Source organism: Taeniopygia guttata, chromosome 5 (assembly GCF_048771995.1).
Source record: "Taeniopygia guttata chromosome 5, bTaeGut7.mat, whole genome shotgun sequence".
In the NCBI taxonomy this organism is placed as follows: Eukaryota; Metazoa; Chordata; class Aves; order Passeriformes; family Estrildidae; genus Taeniopygia; species Taeniopygia guttata.
This window is the reverse complement of record NC_133030.1, coordinates 34,811,589-34,831,985: the sequence shown is the minus strand read 5'-3', so window position 1 is coordinate 34,831,985 and position 20,397 is coordinate 34,811,589. Positions and strand designations below refer to the sequence as shown.

At 41.1% G+C, this 20,397-nt stretch overlaps 1 protein-coding gene and 1 long non-coding RNA gene across 6 annotated transcripts in view; one reads left to right on the top strand and one right to left on the bottom strand.

The window, feature by feature from the left end:
- The window catches only part of MEIS2 (Meis homeobox 2), a 174,829-nt gene that overhangs the window by 153,554 nt on the left and 878 nt on the right, over window positions 1-20,397 (bottom strand). For 2 of the 5 annotated variants that reach the window (XM_041716404.2, XM_072930160.1), the window contains exons 2-8: window positions 19,822-20,114; window positions 18,587-18,819; window positions 16,808-16,949; window positions 16,240-16,290; window positions 15,411-15,461; window positions 14,358-14,507; window positions 4,059-4,173 (exon numbers count right to left, since the gene is read on the bottom strand). In XM_041716404.2, coding sequence (XP_041572338.1) covers window positions 4,059-4,173; window positions 14,358-14,507; window positions 15,411-15,461; window positions 16,240-16,290; window positions 16,808-16,949; window positions 18,587-18,819; window positions 19,822-19,833 — 754 coding nt within the window. In that variant the 5' untranslated portion in view covers window positions 19,834-20,114. Of the gene's footprint in view, window positions 1-4,058; window positions 4,174-14,357; window positions 14,508-15,410; window positions 15,462-16,239; window positions 16,291-16,807; window positions 16,950-18,586; window positions 18,820-19,339; window positions 19,569-19,821; window positions 20,115-20,397 lie in introns of those variants that run through there. The other 3 variants (XM_030273123.4, XM_030273120.4, XM_072930159.1) reach the window with 3 other exon arrangements.
- On the top strand, window positions 14,557-17,165 carry LOC140684297 (uncharacterized). The gene is made up of 2 exons (XR_012056362.1): window positions 14,557-14,833; window positions 15,664-17,165. It is a non-coding gene; the product is annotated as an uncharacterized lncRNA (long non-coding RNA).

The window sequence follows — 20,397 nt, the reverse complement described above, 5'->3', positions numbered from 1 at the left end:
TAGAATATGATAGATCAGGCATACAATCCTGGTGCCATAAAATATGAAACTGAAATTATTCCCTGGTGCTTGCCTGTAGACCGCATGTTTTTTAAACCTTAAAAAGATTTATTTCCCATTTTTCATGCATAATCTGCCATATTCATTATTTGCAATATCCCATAAAGAAATTAAATAGGAATTAAAGTCTGGGAGCATAATATCCATCACAGTGATACAAACTTATGCCAAATTCTAGAAGTCATTTAGTCTTTTATGTAAAGGCAGTGGCTGTTTTCACTTTGTTTCACAGAGAATAAAGAAAACACAATACCCCAGAAGACTTTCAGATGTGTTTTTTCCTCTCCAAAGAAAAGGGTGGATGACAAAGCTACACACACCTTTTAATCTCCCACTTAGACTTTTTACACATATATTCCTTGGCAAAAACCCCAGGGTCTTCTCTTTCCCCTCCCCTTCTCTCACCCCCTTTCCTGCCATCTCCCTTGCTATAACTCAGCTAACCCAACAGAACCAGTCAGTTTTAAATTTCAGTTGGGACCCCGGTGACCTGTTAATGAATCTACAGAGAGGAGAAAAACTCACAGTGTTGAGTTATGCCTGGTGTTGCTAGCTGACTTGGAGTCAGAAATGCTTGAAGCGTTAACGTAATTGCAAGAATGTGAAAAATGAAGCGTTGGGCTCCTGAGCAAAGCGAAAGGTCAAAGCAAGCTCTACACAAAACAAGTCTCTGGAAGATGGCCTCATTAGACCATTAAATCAGCTTCTCCTTTTTCTCCTTTGTAAGATGTTTAGAGTGTTTTATTTTTATTATTGGACACATTTAACTCTTTCCAGGGCAGGGGGAAAGTAGATTGGACCTACTACATAATTACTAATCTTTAAAATAGTATTATACAGCATTGATTTGCATTTGTGGATCTGAACTGGGATAAAGTCAATAACTGCTTGGTGGATTACAGATCACTACAACTTTGGTTTGCCAGATGATCAATATGTTGTGTAGCTTAGTTTTCTGTTAAACAAGTGAGGTGACATGTTAAGAACAACATAGACACTCACCACTAATAAAATTAGGATAATCTTTCAACATTTACTGCCTGAAGGCCCTTTACTTAACTCTTCCAATGCCAGCATGTTTCTAATAATACCAAACACAGACTAGATTAACCCTCTTGATGCCAAAGGGAGCCATGAACTGTAGCAGAGAGACTGTCCTCCATAAAGAGACAAAATGTCTACACCTTTTTGTTTGGTTCAAACTGTAAAGAATCATGGATGGATTCTTACAGGCAATAAATGTGTCTACCTCACACAGAGAAAGTCTGAAAAAAAAAAAAAAAGTCATCACTCACCCAAATTCTTTTCATCTTCTCCCTCCCCCAAATATAATAAAATAAAAATAAAATAAAATAAAATAATAATAATTATTTTAAAATATCATAGGATGCACATCATACACTAAAGGCAAAAGGAGAGACCCCTGGAAAAAGTGCTCTCAAAAGCCAGAAGAGACTGACTAGGATGAATCAATCTCTGCTGCCACCAGGCATTAGTGGAGAAGACTGTAAGTTGCTAATGTAACCCAAGACTCTCTAATGAGCTCCCATTTCCAAGAAGTCCTTTGGGGCAAGTGGAATGAATACTTGAAGCAGCATTTGTGGAAGTTCTTGGCAAAACTGCAGGGAAACCAAGTTGATCCAAGTAAGTAACTGCACTGGAATAGCTCAAGAGGGCATCTATCCTTCCTGGCATTGTCTGAGACCAGCTCACTATCTCAGGTATTATAAAGTAAAGAAAGAAGAAGAAAGCCTAAGGAAAATTCAAGAGAGACCTCACTCTCTTTACTCTTTCCCAGGGCTGAGAGGGTGAGAGCAATCCAGAGCCATCTCCAATGGGAATTCTGCTGGTCCTGTAGAATAATCTTTCATCTGCCAGCACCTGAATGGAATGATGATTTGCCACTGGACATCAGCTTCCCTTTCGAAGGCCCAGATGAGCAAAAAGGGAAACATACTAGAAATGTTTTACCCTGCTAGACTGGACAGCAGTAGTGACTGATTTGGCCCCTCAGAGGTTGTTCCTCTTCCACAGAAATGAGTAACAGATTTGTTGAAATCATATATATTGGCAGAAATCTGTTTCTAAAGGAAAGTCATCCACTGCTTTTTCTGATGCTAAGCAATATTTCCCAAGCACTCAGAGTTACACAACAAGGGATCAGAAACTATGAAATGCAAGATCCTGGATATGTATGCAAGCAATTTCTTTATATCAAGCATGGCTCAATGAAGGAACTTTTTTTAATTTCTAAGAGGTTCCTGGGGCAGAGTGGCTATACAGGTGTCAGGAAACTTTCTCCTAGGGATGAAATGAAGATGGCAGACCAACCAAAGGAATCAGTTTTAAGCAAGCAAATAATCTGCAACACCAAGCACTTTAGCTACAATATACCACGTAAACATTTGATCAATAGTATCCTGGCCTATGGCCAGCCAATAGACATAACACCATTATTCTGTTTAGCAGTCAAGCTCTCCGTATCAGCTGTTAAAGCTGTAATGGTTCATGCTGGGTCTTGTACATTTACAATTTAATCCCATAGCAAAAAATCCTTGTGACTCATTTTGGAGTTGGATCACACCCTGTGCCATGTCCGCTTTCTATCAGCAGTAGGATTACCAATGTATAAACAATTCTTACAAATAGAAGACAAAACCAAACCATTCTACCAGAAACAAACTTTGCAAATTCCTAGAACCACAATGGGTTCTAGGAAGCACCAGATCATCAGGCAGGTGAGGGGAGCTTGCTCTGTGCCAAGCAATGGGCCATGTGAGAGACATGAAATCATATATCTCTTCTGCTGTCTAGGCATGGCAAATATCATGGAGGTAGGCAGTCTGCAGCATGAGAATAGTCAAAGCAACTCTAGCCTTGAAGGCTTCTCCTTTTGCCAGTTTTGGGATCCTTCAAGACTAGATGGATATCAGCCCTGTCCATTGCCTTTACTGGGCACTTGGGCAAAAAGACAGGTAAAATACTGCAGATGTAGGAGAAACATCTCGTGGTGAGACCATATCATAAAACCTTAAAGAGGTAATGTCTCTCTCACTGGCAGAAGCTTACCATGTCTGCAAAGAAAAACAAGAATGGAGTCTACCTTAAACTCTGGACTAAGAAAAAAAAAAGAAAAAAATCAAAAAACGAGAAAAAAGAAAAAATCAACTCTTGAGTCAAGATCCAAGAATGACAGCAGACCATCTTTATCCAACGTTTAGCACTGAGGGCTTGACTCTTACATCTTCTGGAGTCAGTTATTCTTCTAATGAGCATGTGTACAACACTATCATAACAGAATGACAGCCTTTGACACTCACTCAGCATGGATGCAGATGACCACACATAAGGTGCAATGCAGTAGGAAATAAAACAAAAAACCTTAAAATAATAATCAAACCTCCTGAACCTTGAGAAACTTTCACTGTATATAGATACAAAAGAGGTTTTGCAGTTCAGGTGTATCTCTATTTACCTTTCAGAATTCAGATTTTCAGAAGCAAAAACAAATCTGTACAAGCAAACATTTCAAGAAACATTTTTCTGTCTAATTCAGGGTTTGCTTTTTTTTACTTTATATAATTTAGCAGCTTCATAACTTCACATAGAAGTCTCTCATATAAAACTACAGGTTAAATTCTCTTTCTGTAACCCAACTCAAACAACTGCACCGCAGCTGGAGAATATGTCTGTCATTATATTTACTTACACCACACAAAAATAAACTGTAGATAACCAAATTTGTAAAGGAATTGGCAGAACTAATCAATTGTTATTACAAAGCTTGTTTGAAGATTAGATATTTCGCTTTGAAAGAATAATAAAATGCAGCTAAGTGGGTTAGGAAAAGGAAATACCGTCTCCCTAACTTACAGCTGATTATACTGCAAGTCTGCCACTCCATGTTTACTCTAAGGCAGATGTACTGATATAATGAAAAAAGCTGGAGTTATTTTAGTCATGCCTACTTTGTGGAGGGAAAAAGTTTGACCTTTTACCTTGCTCGCTGCTGTTGTCTCCACTCTGGGAAGCGTGGCCCCCGCTGGAGGGCCCTGGTGTGCCTGCCGAGTGCGTTGAGGTTGCATCATCGTGGTCTCTCCAAGATGAAGGATTCTGGTGTCAGAGTGCCAAGGAATTTTTTCCACGGTTCCCATTCCAATAGCAAATGAAGAACAGAAAGCAACCAGGAGAAGATGGGAGGAAGGGGAGGAAAGTATACACATTAGCATTTGTGAAATGTGCCAAACACCTATACTGTTTGCACAGGGTAATAATTCTTCAGCAAAGACAAGCAGAGGAGATACAAAGATTTACTTCTTAAAACACAGGACAGATTTTTTTTCTTTTTTAAACTTTCCACAGAGTTTTCTGGATTTAATTGTTTGAATAGTACGGGGAAACAATATTTCAGGACAGACAAACCGTAAATTTACTTTCTTAAAGAGCTCTACAGGGTAGTGGTGGGGGAAGGGGAGGCAGTGGAGGGAAGAATACCTACCTACATAGTTTATGACACTAGGTGTTCTTATTAGGATCAGGATAGTTGGTATGCAAACTATCTCCCCACACTTTGTTTTTCCAGGCTGACTACAACAGTGAGGGGAGGAGGGAAACTTTTTCAAGAAGTACAGGAGAACATGCACGGGAGCCGAGTGTGTCCTCACTCCCTAACCTCTCTGTCACCCATTTAAATGCTGGGAAAACTTCCAATAAAGTCAAAGTTGTTAGGGGAAAAAAGCAGGTTTTCTCTGAAAGGCATTATATACCAAGGAAGATGCTTCCTCACCCCCAGCTACCACCTTGATATGACACATTTCAAGAGACTTTTCTACATTTATCCCTCTACCAGTTCACTTACAAGAATTGTCACGAACAACCACTAGATGATTATATAAAATAACATGTATAGTGATTTTCATGTAATTCCTTCTGCATTACTATGTATAAAACACTACAAAAGGGAATGCATAAGACAGACTTACAAGTTTTCAAAACTTGGCTGAGTAAGAGCTGAACTACTGTACTTAAGTCACATAACTCATGTATACTTTCTAATTTATTGGGCATTGGCTTTCCCGGAGAGAGGAGCTGCTATTTAAAAGGATAAGTGAGGAAAACTTAATGTTACAGTTTAGTGCTACTTTGTTGAGTGTATTCTCCTCCTGTCCTCCTCCCCTTTCCTGATCATTCCCAATACCCTGCTGTTGCTTAAAGGAAAACAGGAATTCTACTGTACAGGAAGAGCTTTATCAGCACCACATGAAGGCAGGCAAGAGATGGAATTTCCTCTGGCAGAAAAGGAGAGCAAGAACACATGAAACAGATCAGAGCAGGGGTTGGACCTGCATTACTTGTCACCTGCATGGGACAACTTAAATCGAGCACATTATAATAATCCAACAACAAAACAAACAACAAATCTCCCCTCAAAAAAAATTGCTTCTTAGGTTGCTTAGGTTTGATTGTGGTTTAAATCTACATTGTGAAATAACATTAGACTATTAAAGCATAAGGAGAAGCTGAAAGCAGCAAGTGACAAGTTGGATAAATTCTTTGAGCAGGACTGATTCTGACCTCATCTACATCAATGTGTAGTAGAAGTAAGTTCAACATAATCAACTGATTTACCCATTGTAAAATACAGTGTAAGTGTGATTGGGACCAAGTCCCAAAATCTATATTGAAACATCTCAAAGTAATCTTCTAGCACTGATTACTACCACATGCTGTATCGCAACACAGGATAGAACTGCCAAGTAACGGCTTGCTACAATACCCAGCAACATAAATCTGACGGGCCTGACCTGGATCGCAGCAGAGACAAAGGAAAGAGCCCATGACTTCAAAAGGTTCCCAGTAAAGTCTCAGGTGACCAAAGGGTAAGCAGGATCCAAATCCCCTTCACCTTACAAGGACAGACACACACATACACCCACACATGTGGTTCCATGACAGGAAGACATGAGTAAAGTCAGAAGACAGGTCAGGATCTGAAATTTGCCTAACCTGTCAGCACAACATGCAGCACAAGAGCACTTACGGCACAAAATCACCAGCCCTTCCAAAACCTAGAATACTGATCTACTTTTCCTCACACAGAACTACAACAGGAAAAAGCTGCAACCAAACAGTAGTATTTTATATTCATTGAGGTTATTGTGTTAATCTTCTCTAATTAATACTGTTATTCCCCACAGTTTCATTGGAGAAAAAAAAAACCAAACAGCAAAACAAAACACGAAAAACAAATAAATCCCCCACATTTTACCATCATTTTTCAGAGTCAGATGGAGAGAAACACAAAAAGAAAGAGGAGAAATCTTGAAAGTTGAAGCAACCCGGTTGTTATTAAAAAGAACAAAAAACTTGAAAATAAGGTTAGGAAAAAGTTCCGATGGAAATAAAAGGCAAAAACTGTGCAAGTTCTTTACAGCCTGGATTAAAACACAGTTGTGCCTATGAGCTTCTCTTTTTATCTCTGACTTAGGAAGCCACTCAAATAGCTTCAAGCTGAAGGCAAACAGCAGACAGGAGCTCTTCAGCCCTCTGCAGCCTCTTAGCGTCAGCTGTTTGCCGGATGGTAATCAGATAAAGAGCTAGAAGAAATACATGAAAAAGAAAAGAAACAATAGCATAGCATGAGTTTAGCCCTCCAACAGCATCGTGCTGGAACCTTCTTTTAGACATCATAGTAATTGCAACATGTTCACCTAGGCTAAACTTTTCATGGAACACAGTGAGTTATGCTAATTTTGTATACTGCAGGCTCTCTTGTGCTGGCTGCTGTTGGAGCTCCTTATCACGTGTATGAAAGTTACAATAATTAACTGGTAACTGCCCAGCTATGTTTTAAGGCGAATATCATCCAAAACCTATCATACAATATTTCAAAATCTAGACCAGACTTTCTGTTTCAAAGCTATAAAAATTTGGAAAGGGTCACTGAATGAGACTTCCCACAGCTGAAAACACTTGCTGTCTCTACCAGGCTGAGTTGTTCTTGACCTCAGTTTGTAGATCTGGTTTGAGAAAGACATACTGTGTTGATTGAGAATTCAATGTATTTCTTGTGACACAGTATTCTTGAGGAAGAGATTTGGCAGAGTTTTGTTGGAGGACAGAAAATATAAGATAAGGTATTTACTAAATACAACAGTCAAATGTTGAAGGAATTTGAAAGGAAGAGAAATAGCTAGACTTTAATATTATAAAAAATTACAAATAATTTTAGGGGTGTAGTTTACAGGCTCATAAAAATGCAGCATTCTTTTGGTTTGGACTAAGATCATTGTACAAGTCAGTGAATTGAGCTTTTTCTCCCCTAGACCATTTCCAACCTCACATCCCTCAAAAAAAATTCTTGGCCAAATGACTAATCATAAGTATTTATTTTATATTTCTTTTATGCACACCTTCACTAAAAAAAAAAAAAAAAAAAAAAAGACCAAGTGGCACCTTTAAAGTGTGCTTCATGGGAAAACTTCATTGGTATAGTTGAACTACCTGAAGAGATCCTAGTCTAAAGCCCACTAATATTAGTTGCAATTTTTTCTGTTCATTTCAATGAAATTTGTATTGAGTTATCACACTGAAAAGAAGGAAATGAAGCCAAACATACAAAACATATAGCTTTAGATAGATTACACAAACTGCTAGCATGACTTCTCATTTCTTCTTGCAAATTTAGTAATATACTTTGCAGAAACACATTGAAGAGTGTGGAGGATATCTGCCAAAACAGAATTGTCTATTTTGTGTACGTGCGCACACTATAAATATTTCACACATGTATGACCTAAACTAATGCCAGATACCATAGAAAGTGAACAGCACACATGTATCTATTCCCAGTAGTTCTAATAATTGGGAGCCAAATATGGTACTCCTCTTGCTCTTACTTAATTGTGTTAAAGAGCAGTGCTACTAGGAGAAAAGCAGCGAATACTGAGTAGAGCACAATAGAAGGAGATAGAAAATAGATACAAGGAGCTATGTCTCCAGGGGCAGTATTTTCTATTTGCTGGGCTACAGACTCACAGCTGATAATGCAAGTTGTAATTAATATAAAAGCAGGAGACAATATGGGGAAAGCTTGTACTAGCAGGGCCACAGGAGATCACTCCACTGCTATCCGCTGTTTCTCATTTACACACACAGCATTCCCTAGAAAACACAATTTTCCCAATGTTTTTTTCCCTTGAAAGTAAAAAAAAAAAAAAAAAAAAAAAAAAAGATTTAGCACCACCACACCACCATTGAATTTTGCTAAATCTAGAAAAGAGCAACAGAAAGGACAAAAGGCATACAAAGCCAATCTGACACATTTCTCTTTTGTTGATGCTGAAAATCTGTTGGAAAGCATAAGATTTTTTAACTACTACTGGATTTCTTGAACAGAGATGTTGTATCAGAGAAATTTGATATAGGATAAGATTCTGATAAATCACAATTCTTACTTTGTATGTCCAAAATATCTGCTGGGCAAAGCCTGGCTAGCTTTCTGTGAGTGTAGATAGTCCTGCTAGGGCTGATTCTGATCTCATACTGCTTTTTATGGTGATATTAAAGACTCAATTAACCATAAGGAATCTGCTTCTTATTTATATCTGGGAAGTAAAATCAATCAGGCCAGCTGACACCCATGTGAGTGAGCTAAGCAGGATTTGACTCACATATTTTAACTGAAGTTTCAAGTATACAACTCTGACAGGATCAGGCCCCAACATAATTTTATCAGATGAAATTGAAAAAAATCATTAATCTTAAAAGAACAAACAAAATACAACTTGTTTTTATAAAAGAAGCTACAATAGCTATAAAGCTTATTTTTTCTAAATGTCTTTGGACTCAAAGGTCTGGCAAATCATTTTACCAGTTTTTCAAGTTTTTTTTTTTTTTCAGTTGTACAGTTTCAGTTATTTTTCAGTTTTACAAAACTGAACTGAACTACTTGATACAGATGGCATTATCCCCTCCAAACGCAATCCAAATCTTGCTCACCTTGTTCTTACAAGTAACACATGTAAACACAGGGGAATGACTGATATGACTGATACCCCAAAGATCTGTATCTAGGTACAGCCATATATGAAAATATTATAGACTACGTGGGACAGGGAAATCTATTGCATGCATGCATGTGGGTTATTGTGTGTGTGTCTGTGTCTATGTTTGGTGTGTGTAGTGTCCAGGATGGTATCTTAGAGATCATGCCCAGTTCATTTAATAATAAACTTACTATTTAAAGGAACTTTCAATATGACAAAAAGACATGAAAAACTCTAATTTGACATAAGATGTATGTTTTCTAAAAAAGACTACTCCTGGTATCGCTCAGGTTTATTTTCGAAAAGATGCATACTTAAGATGATTAGTTTTTTGTACTAGAGCTACACAACTGAAACAAAAAATAAAGCACAGCAATCTATCAGATATTTTGTATATATGTACAAGTTCTAATTCTTGTCCCTTGATTTTGCATTTGAAGGAAGCATCAGGAGCAATTTTTGAGTCTCCTAGAACATGGCAGCGTTCTGAAAAGCTGTGTGTTTTGTATTTTCTAATTAAGATTGAAATCAGACACGTAATCCAGCTGTCACCAAGGAACTGAGACCTGAAAAATCAGAGAGGTGTTGGGTTTTTTTAATTGTCCTTCTATGTCATTCTGTGTGGCTACACTTCATCTAGACTGATAGACAACTCAAACTGAAAGGGATCACAGTTATCAAATAGGTACTGAAAAGCATTATTGGTTCACTTTGAGAGAACAGAGTTTAAAATTAAAACACTCAAACTTGAGACTTCAGCTGGTGACAGAAATGTACCTTGGCCCATCAAAAAGCAGGAATGCACAATACTATCTACAGTCTTGGAAAGTCCCTGATGGTTTTTGCCCCTTCACAAGGCACTACAAAAAAAGAAAGAAAGGGCCTACAGCAATGTTTGAAGTCTTAAGGCACATTCTAAGTTTGCCTTATTATTGTTGCAGTTAGCTACCTAGTTTTCCTTCTGACACACTACAGATAGAAAGAGAACCTTTGGGGTCTAATCCGGTGTTTCTTGAAGCCCCCACTGAAGTCCACAAAAGTGTGGCATACCTGCAGACTATACCATCAGACCCTCAATTACTTCATTACTCAGTGAAATCTTACCTAAAGATTTAATTACTAAATTATAATAATAATTATAATTATATTACTGGAACAGGTATATACTACCCTATTTTTACTTTTTCTAATCTGCAAAATGTCAGGAATTTGCACAGACCATTTTGTGAGGAGAAATACTAAAGAAATGTTAAGTTGTCTGGATATCCAAAAGTACAAAATAAAGTATCTCCTCATGTGAGTGCTGAAAGTTTTAATATTCAGACTAATCTTTCTGTTCTACAGCTAAGATGTTGGATTTCTAATCTGTCAAGATTCTTTTTTTATAAAAGACGTGCATATATTTCTATTTTAATGATATTTTAGGAATTATGATCTGTATATTATTACCTCTGAGCTACAAAAACATATGAACAAATATCAAAAAAACTGTTCCCACAAAAGCCAGTGGAAGGACAGTTATAAATTTCTATGGGAGAATTACTAGGCTTCAAAACATGTTTGTATTAAAGGAAGAATTCTATGTCACCGGGTGAGGCCAGCTACAAAAGAAGTGTAATTAAAATACAAAATGTTACAATATGTTCAAAGAAAGTTTAAAGATCTCCAAATTTTATAATTTTTCATGTTTTTCAAATTTAAATAGCTTGAAATATGGAAAAAAAATGATCTGCAGACAATCTCATAAGACATGTTAGGTTGAACACAGAATTCAGGATAGGGCCTGGTATGTTTAGTTGAACAATAATAAATTGTCTGTGCTGGGAAACCAAACTTGAACTGCAGCTGCAAAGGCTTTTTTCACCTCTTTTCTTATCTTTTTTTCCCCTTACTAATCTGGTTCAGCCAGGGCATAGCTGTAATTACCTTCTTCCCATCTACCACTAATACCTCAGAGCAATAAAAAAAAATGAGGGTGTTAAAAATTCAAACACTAATTATGGATTGTTATATTTACTAAACACAGCAGAGTAATAACAAAAGTTTCAGCTTTTTGTGGCCAGCACTACACTATTTGATCTACCAAGTCCCTGGACCCTTTACACTAACTATATTACATAACAGCTAATAGCACACTAAAATAAAATTCAATAAACACATTTATTAGCAAACAAGTACAGCGCAACAACTTTCAGCTGTCTCCTTTTTCTTCAGCACAGGTGTATCTCTGAAGAGTTCATTCCTTTGTTGTTTTTGGGTTTGGTTCCCAATTAAGTTATATAAATTGCAGAGCAGTAGATTTTGAAAGGGGGAGCATACAATATTTGAGTACCCCATTTAAAGTGTTATGGTAAATATTGGCTAATCCTACAATTATTTCTGTTACTTTCCTCCATGCCTGTTTTAAGGTATAGAAAAACAATAAAGCTGAGAGCTGCCTTAGTTCCTAATTCAGGTCTGCCACTACTACCACCCCTGACATTCACATTAAACACACACAGGGTAGCTTTACACCACTAATAACAATAGAGGGGTATGGATTTTTGGGGTGTCAAACAGCTGTCACAAACTGTCACCTCCACAAGAGAAACCCTGGCACACAACAAATTAACCTACACTTCTTTTGAGCTATCTTTATTCATAGCCAATCAGTTGAAATGCTCCTAGTATTTCATGTGCAAATAAAACCATGAGGGGAAGACCCGCAGATCAGAATAGTGGGCCAATACATAAAACAGAGGAAACAACATGCTGTCTCTGTCCTTCTGAAGTGGCTCATCATCACCCCTACACCAACTTTCACCAAATGAGATCTAGCCTAAGGCTATGTATTAAATATGCATATCAAGGCAAATGAAAAAAAAAAAATAAACCTAGAGAGCCAAATTGGACAAATTTACATGCTTGAACTGCTACATTTTCAGGTAGATGCTCAGAAATTATAGTTCATTTTTTAATAGACTTCTGTGTTTATATTAGCCATTTTTTAATAGTTTTTTCCTTTTCTGTGAATAAAGATGCATTTCTTTCTGCTGGAACATTGTACAGTGCAAATATAAAACATGGTAGTTTGACTAAGCTATAAAAAGGTGTTCAAGTTTTGTCAGGAAAACAAGTTAATATACAAAAAAAAAAAATCCAATAAGGAGACACATTTCCCAAAACGCATGAATAAAATGTAACTATGTGATACAACTCTTCATTTCCCAGTTGGTGTTCTGGTTGCACAAATTATTGCTTCCTTTCAAAACAAATAGCAGGGGGCTAAAGTAAAAATGTTATAGCTCAAATCTCCAGGAAGTAAAAGGCTTTAAATTATAATACCCAATGAAGTGGTAAACCCTAACGGGTGCAAGACAAATGAGTTGTCATATTTGAGTTTATTTGAGTTTGTTTTAGGGGCCACAAAAGCAAGAGGAGATTCTTCTTAGGGAAGATAATAGTTACCAAATTATCAAAATGCTAACCCCCTCCACTCCTGTCCTATCATTGTGTATGAATTTAAATATTATAATGGAGCACTGCAAATTGGCTTGAGCATTTGCCATCTGCCAGAACCCTAAACAGGCTAGTTTATCTAATCTCTTCAATATAAACATAAGCATGCTCCATTTCTACACTTCCACTTGAAACACAATCTTGTAAAGAAACTGTACTGGAGAAGCATGTATTTTTTTTTTTTTTTCCCTCTAAATTTTACACAGTGACTCACTATCTTTCAGGTTGCCATTCATTTCAATTTCTTTTATAGTACTCTCCCAGAATACTTATGCCCACGAATTTAAGGTTGTAAAATGCCATGAAACAAATATTTTTGAAATTGTGTCATGCCTCATGGAGTTTATTACCTACATGTGAGTTAGCTGATAAGCAGAGAAACTTTAAGGAAGATCTGCATACTTTTTTTCTCTCAAAATAATAGATTTAAAATGTAAACATAGCACAAACCTTGTCATGCAATGTTTACTGAATACAAATGAGAAAATGAAAGCTAAGGCTTGGGTCCAAAAATATTTCCCGTAACTAAGCCATGCCAGAAGGGGGACATTCAGAAGAATTTATTATTATTTTATCTCCCAATTCAGCTTTAGTCCAGGTCTAATGTAATTACCAAATACACACAAAAACAACATGTTTTCAAAGGAAACAAAAGCTCCTAGAAAGCTCATTCTCCCTGGGCTTCCAGCTACTCCTCTTAACACACTGGGAAATAAAGGCAGGCGCCTGTGCAGAAAGCATGGTTAACTTCACACCGGGTGTTAAATTAATATTTCAACTGCTAAAATATTAGACACTATCATTTAGATTATTAGTTCAATTGAATCTAAAACTGTATAAACCCCTTTGCCCCCCAGGGATGCGTTCCTATAAATAAAGTGGAATTCACACCCACCCTTTTTAACCAGAGCTATTCCTTCCCTTTTCTGCTGCACCAGCTGCAATCTTTCCCTCCACATCCCAAAGCCTCTCTGCATCTACATCTTTTGAAGGATCAGAGGAGCCACTCCAAAACCCGGAAAAACAAAGGCACTCTCCTTTTCATGCACACCAATGTTCAGTTCTACACACATTACACTAATTCACCAATTCCTAAAGTGTTAAAATCAACCGCTAACCTATGGTTCCTCAATCATCATTCTCTCCAACTTTCTGTAATACATTGTTAATAATTGCTTCATCAAGGTTACTGTCTTTTATTATGAAGATGCTTCAGGCGTTTGGCAATAAGTCCATATTCTGACAATAAGTTGCTATAAAGCAAAAGCATTGGAAACTCTAATGTGCTAACCCCTTTTTTTAATGTAGTGTAGTATTGCCAATAATTCTCATCACTTGTCATCCCCACGAGAGGGGAGGGGGGAGCAAATCAGCAAACTTTCTTCCTAACTTTCTTGTCTGTGTTTCCTTACATTGATGCATTGATTACAAAGTTGGCAAAGAACAGGAGAAAGCACTGATCCCCACATCAAACCAACAGTTTGCTAGCTCTACAAGCCGCCCAGACTAGGAAACTTTGCAAACCATTGCAAACTCGTTGCTTTACAGATGAAAACTGAAGGAGCCTTTTGCATTTCTACAGCTTTGCAAAGTGAAAGGGAAGAAAGTTTGAAGACGGGATTCAAGCTTGCAGGAAGTTAAGGTAGTGGTAATACTTAATAGACAACAGCAACAAAGCAAGGAAATCCAGAATAGGTCCTCTAAACAGGTTAAACACTTAAAAAGTATCATAAAGAAAACAGAAGGACTTACATGATCAGCTAAATTTGTGGAAGATCCTGAGAGTTCTTCATGGTCTGATTTGGAGCTGCCGTCCCTCTCATCAATAACGAGGTCTATTGGCATTTTTCCTTTCAAACAACTAATGTACCGATGGCAGAAATTATCACACAATTCATGAACCTGAAAAGAATAACAAGAATAACAGAATCAATAATGGCTAAATATCGTATTTCAGCACTTCTTTTTTTTTTTTTTATAACAAGTTCAACCCTCTGATCTACTTCACAAGTAACTCTAATTAAGGGGGACAATAGTTGAAGGCAAGGAAACAATAGAGAAATTGTTGCAGCACATATTATTCTCTAGAGACGTGCTGCAGCAACAAGTCAGAGAGAGAGATAGTGGGCTCGGACTTGAGTGCTGAAGAGAATCGGATTTGGTGATAACATCGGAACACTGGGAGCTGGACCCAGGTGGTATCTCCGGAGCATACACAACCCAGACAGGTACAACTAGTCACTCGGGACGGGATCAGTTTAAACCGGGGCTAAAAAAAGGTCTAAATGTCCGGGAGCAGTAAAATGAAGCTACTTGCTGAGGCTGTGGGAAGAGCCATTCTTGTCCCAGGGCACAGCCCCTGCCCACGCCTCGTAGGGGCCCCTGCCTCTTCCAAACATTTAGTCCTTGCTTGGGGTTAATGTGCCTGCCAGATCCGGAGAGGAAAACAAGTGGTTTCATTTCTTTTTGTTAAACATAATATTTCTGATGGGAAAAAGAGCTTCTACTGAGGAAAGGGGTAAGAAGGATGAAAGGTGTTTAATATTTAATATTAGTAAATATTGAAATTACACACACAAAAAAAAGGAAAAAACGGCCTGGGCATGTCTGTCGGGTGTCACATGCTCTGATGGCACAGGTTACATTGTCACAATGCATTACCCCTATCTTCTCTGGCCATGTTTACAAGTCAGACCAAACAGTCAGGAGGAAGGGTGCCCGGGGACTGGGGGAGGAGGGGGGCAGAGGGCGAGGGGAAAGGGGGCAGGGAATGGCATGCCCCCCGCCCACCTCCGTGGCTCTTACCTTTTCTAATTCCAAAAGATGAAACCTTAGTACTTGTATTGCTTGGATCATCTGCAAGAAAGTATTGAGCAAGGGGTTACGTGGGAGACAGGAGCACGGGGGCTGGGCAGAGCCGCGAGCCCGAGTGGGAAAGGGGGAGAAGGGGATTGTCAGGGCGAGCAGTCATTATACAGGATTTTAGCTCATTGGTCATGCTTTAACAATTTTGATCAACTTTAACCTAAACGCTTGATTTTTATCATATTTATTCCAGGAGCGGTGATTAGCGCTTTATTACCGCGATCTTCGAGGAAACCTCTTCCTCTCCTCGTTCCCCTCTCAGCACCCCGTCCCTTATCCCTGAGGGTTCGCAGAGAAGTCAAACACACGCTCCCACCCCCACCCCCGCCCGCAGGAGAAAGGGGGCTGAATGTGTGTTTGAATAGTTTGGCATCTTCTTTACAAGCGGATTTAGGCACTTTGAATATTGAAATCGTTCACATTAGCAAAAGAATTACATTAGAAATCTCCAGCTCTCTCTTCTTAAGCAGTTACTTCCTTCACTTTTAGCTTCCCGTGGCTTTCAAACTCGGCTTTGCAATGCATTGGGGCTTGAGACTTTGCTCTGACTGGCTCTAAGAATAAAGCTCTTTGAAGCCTCTTGACTGCAACTTGCCGACCGGCCGGCGCCCCGCTCCCTTGCCGGCGCAGCTCGGTGCCCGGCCCGGTAGCCGCTGCCCCGCCGCACCGCTCGGCCCGGTCCGGGGCGGAGGAGGGCGCCTGCCGGCAGCGGGCGGAGGGGTCGGGAAGGGCGAGAGGGGAGTGCGGTGGAAGAGGGAGCAGGCCTTACCAAATTGTCCAACTCTGGATTTGAAGAAAAAAGTGGTTTTTCGGCGCGGACCTACAAGAAGAAGGAAAAGCGGCGTGAACTACAGCTGCTGTCTTTACCCCCGTAACCGGATCGCCCGAAAGGGGAAAATCCCTTTGACAAAACCGGCCGGTACCAAAATCCGGCTGAACGCCTTGGGTCACCGAGCTGCGGAGAGGAGCCCGCTCCGCTCCTGCTGGTCCGGCACTGAGCCGGCCGCCGGTCCCACGGGAGCTTTCTCCTTTGGGTCCCTGCCTGCTTCCCCTCCCGCTCCCTCTGCCTCCAGAACTCGGCCACAGCTACCTTTCCCTGTCACTAACGCAGGAGGGCAAGGCTCGGGAGTCCCAGCCCGGCAGCGTGGAGGGGCTGCCGGCAGGGGGGTGGAGGTCAGGGCCAGCCGGGCCACCAGGGCGCACCCCCGCCCCGCCGGAGAGGGGCGCCGGGGGGAAAGGGAGGCTGCCCCTGCCAGCGCCCGGCCGTGTGGGTCGAGGCGCTGAGGAGGCGGCGGGAGCGCTGGCGAGGGCCGGGGGCGGGGGGAGAGGTGCCGGACCTGTTTAGCGAAGACGGCGATGTCCTCGTTGAAGGAGTCGGAGGAGCAGACGTCCCCGCCGGCCACGCCGGGCTCCCGGGGCGTGCAGGTCGCCAGCTCGCACTTCTCAAAGACCAGAGCTAAGAGGGGGAACAACGGGTGCCTACCGGGCGGTGGCACACAAAGAGAAGGGAGGGGGTGGGGGAGAGGGGGAAAGAAGAGCTATAATCAACAAGTATTTTTTTTTTTTTTTAATGCACGGACACACACACGGACACACGGACACAGCCACACTCTATAGTTTCGCACTAATGCCCGGGGCAGAGCAGTGGAGAACCAGACTTTGAAATAAAAATACTGGTTTTGGTGGTGAGCTGGATGATGTTGTTTTGGTTGTTTGGGGTTTCTTTTAATTTTAAAATTTCAATGCCCGAATCACATTCCCCGTGCAGTCCTCACCGACGAGGACAAAAGTAACCTCTCTAAAAGCACAAGGCACCGAACGTGCTCAGCAGCAGCTCGACTGAGAATGTTGCACTTTTGCCACAGCTTAAAATACCGCAAAACCTGGAAGATCCCATCCCTACCCTCCAGCTATGACCTAAAACGAGAGTACAGCTAGGCAAACTGCAAACTACTTAATACGTAATTTTATTTTTCAAGGGGCCTGCTAACAAAAATGTGGTGAAGTTTCCTGGCTTAGGAAGCACACCCAAGTAAAATACCATCTGTCCAGATAAGTGAGCTGGGAGGGGGTGGAGGAAGGGAGCACTTCGCGAAATATTTTCCCATAGTTGGTGTAGTCAGAAAAAAAAAAAAAAAATCTGCGTGCTAAGTAGTAAGCATGCATTTGTTTCTTTTCCCCTTTGGTGTCTGATCAAGGCCCCACACTTTGTCATAGATGTTACTAGCTCTCCTTATAGGATCAATTAGTATTTTTTCCAAAAGGCATTGAAGGGAATCGGTGTCATTCCCTCCAATCAAAGCCCTGGTGCAGGCTTGAGTTTTGCTGGGTATGAATTTCTTTTTCCTCATGTTCTTTCTTTCTTAAACATAAAATTCAGCTCATTGCCCCAGTGTATTTATGTCTTCTGTCTCTGGGAAGAGCTGTTTGCAAGAAGTGAATCCCTTTTATCCTTACTACCTTCCGCGATGTGAATAGCTCTTTATTTACGAAGTTGGAAGAGTGGTATTATGGCACAGAGGAGAACACCAGAACAACACTTCTCCAACTAAAATCCAGAGCAATGAGAGTCTCTAACTCCTACGTGAGGCCTTGCCAAGAAACAAACAAAAAAAACCCCAAAAGCCCACGGGTAAGAAAAGAACACCCCCCCCCCCCAAAAAAAAAAAAAAAAAAAAAAAACCAACAAAAACCCAAAAACCACAAAAGCGAAAAAAACTCGAATAAATAAAAAAAGAAAAATGGAAGGACAAGGCAACACTACCTCTCTCCGACCCAGCCTCTCTTCCCAAGAGGTCTGTTTTCCAGCACCCATTTCCCGTGGGTGCTGGCACCTCAGCCGAGTCAGGCTCGCCCTCGTCCCGAGATCGCCGGCCACGGCAGTGCCACCGCGCGGGTCTCCCGCCTGAGCGGGCTGCTGGGGGCTGCCCTGCCGCCGTCTTCCCCGCGGACTCTCCGCTCTCGCCCTCTCCGCTCTGGGGCCCGGCTGGCCGCTGCCGCCGCGGCCCCGCGGGAGCTCCCGCTGCCCGCCCCGCTCCCGCTCCTGCCCCGGCCGCTCCGCGGGCACCAGCGCTGCGGAGCCGGGCCCTGGCGCCGGGCGGCCCGGCGACACCTACCCGTAGATCGCATCCTTGTCCCGCTTCAGAGCGTCGTTGACAGCGGAGCCCATGCTGGCCGGCATGACATTGGGGTGCGGGGCGTGGGCGCCGTAGTGCTGTCCGGCGTGGAGCGGCGGCCCATGGTTGAGGTGGTGCACCGGGGGGATCGGCCGGGGGGCGTGGGGGTCCCCGTACATGGACGCCGGCACCCCTACTCCGTCCATCCCGCCGTAGTGGGGCAGCTCATCGTACTGTCAAAAAGCGGGCCGGAAGAGAAGAAAGAAAAAGCAAGAGGAGAAGAGAGGGGGGAATAAAAAAAAAACAAACAAACAACAACAAAAGTCAGAAGAGAGTAAAGCACCCGGACAGACACAGAGTAAAACAAAACAAGAACAGCCACAATAGAGAGATGAATGCTCAAAATGAAGTCAACTGGGACCGGGAGCAGGGGCTGGAGGGGCTGAAGGAGGAGTGGGGGTGCGAGAAGAGGTAAAAGGGGAAAGTGTGTTTGCCTGTCTGCGTGTGTGGGGGAAGATGGTCCTCTTCGGCACAGGCAGAAGAAACCCTAACAAGGAAACAGGGATGAAAAGGAAGGAAACGGAGGAGAGAAACTAGAGTTACTCTGCATTAGAAAAGAAGAAGAAAAAAGAAATAAACAAGTAGAATCACAACCAACTAGATAAATAAATCAGCACTAGAAAGGAGAGAGGAAAGGTAGGGTGTATCGGGAGGAGGGGGGGTAGATAAAGGGGAAAATAATCTGAAAGTTACCAGAAACATTATTTAGTGGCAATTCCCCTTGTCCTTGTCACAGCCAGAGACAAAAAAAAAAAAAAAAAAAAAAAAAAAAAAAAAAGAAGAAGCAGCTATATGTGTATACATATATATACATTCGTATATACACAGACACACATATGTATTTCTTAGTCTTTGCTAGGCAGCAGCAGTAGCGGCGGCGTCAAGCAGCAGCAGCAGCAAGCTTTCCCCTGTGAAACCCGTGCTACTGAGCAGGCAGAGAGCAGGGAATTCACGCTGCTGGGGAAAAAGCTAGAGAGGAAAAAAGCGTGGAACAATTGCAGAGAGACACACACAGAGAGACACTCATGCACACACACAAAAAGCCAGCGAATAATTTTTGCTGCTATTTTTTAATAGTGGCCGCCATCATCATCAGCAACAGAGGAGAGCAAATCGGACAGGCCCCTCTTAAGAGAGGATTTATATATAGGTAAGTGTTGGAGATTTAAACCTACCCTTTGCGCCATCAGTCTGCGCTCCAATAAACTCCTGGATGTGTCGTATATTTAATATCCCAGTCCAGCAAAGAAAGTGATTTAGAGTGAAGAAGATTCCTTTTTTTTTTTTTTTGCAACCCACTTATAGACTTCTCCTATCCTCCAATATGGGTAAATAATAGTAATAACAACAACAATAACAACAATATATAAAAAACAGTCAAGAACCACGATGAGTTTCTGTGTTTTCTTCTTTTTTTCTGTCTCTTTCTCTTTCCTTTTTCTGTCTCTGTTTTTCCTTTTTTCTTTCTCTACGCAAAAAAAAAAAAAAAAAAAAAAAAAAAAATTGTCAAGCCCCCAAACTGAAGGTTACGATCGGCCCGTCAGCAACCCACATGTAACCAAACTGTCGTGTCTCATGGCTTTTTGCCACTCCAGCTGTCAATCAAAGCCAGGGAATGTCAAGGTAGTGAATGAATGATGGTTGATGATGATGAAGAAGAGAGGAGGAATCTTTTTAACCCCGGTTTCTTCTTCCAGTAACTCCGTGCTCGGGTTTTGCCTTTTAGGATCGCTTATAGGGTTGTTGGTTTT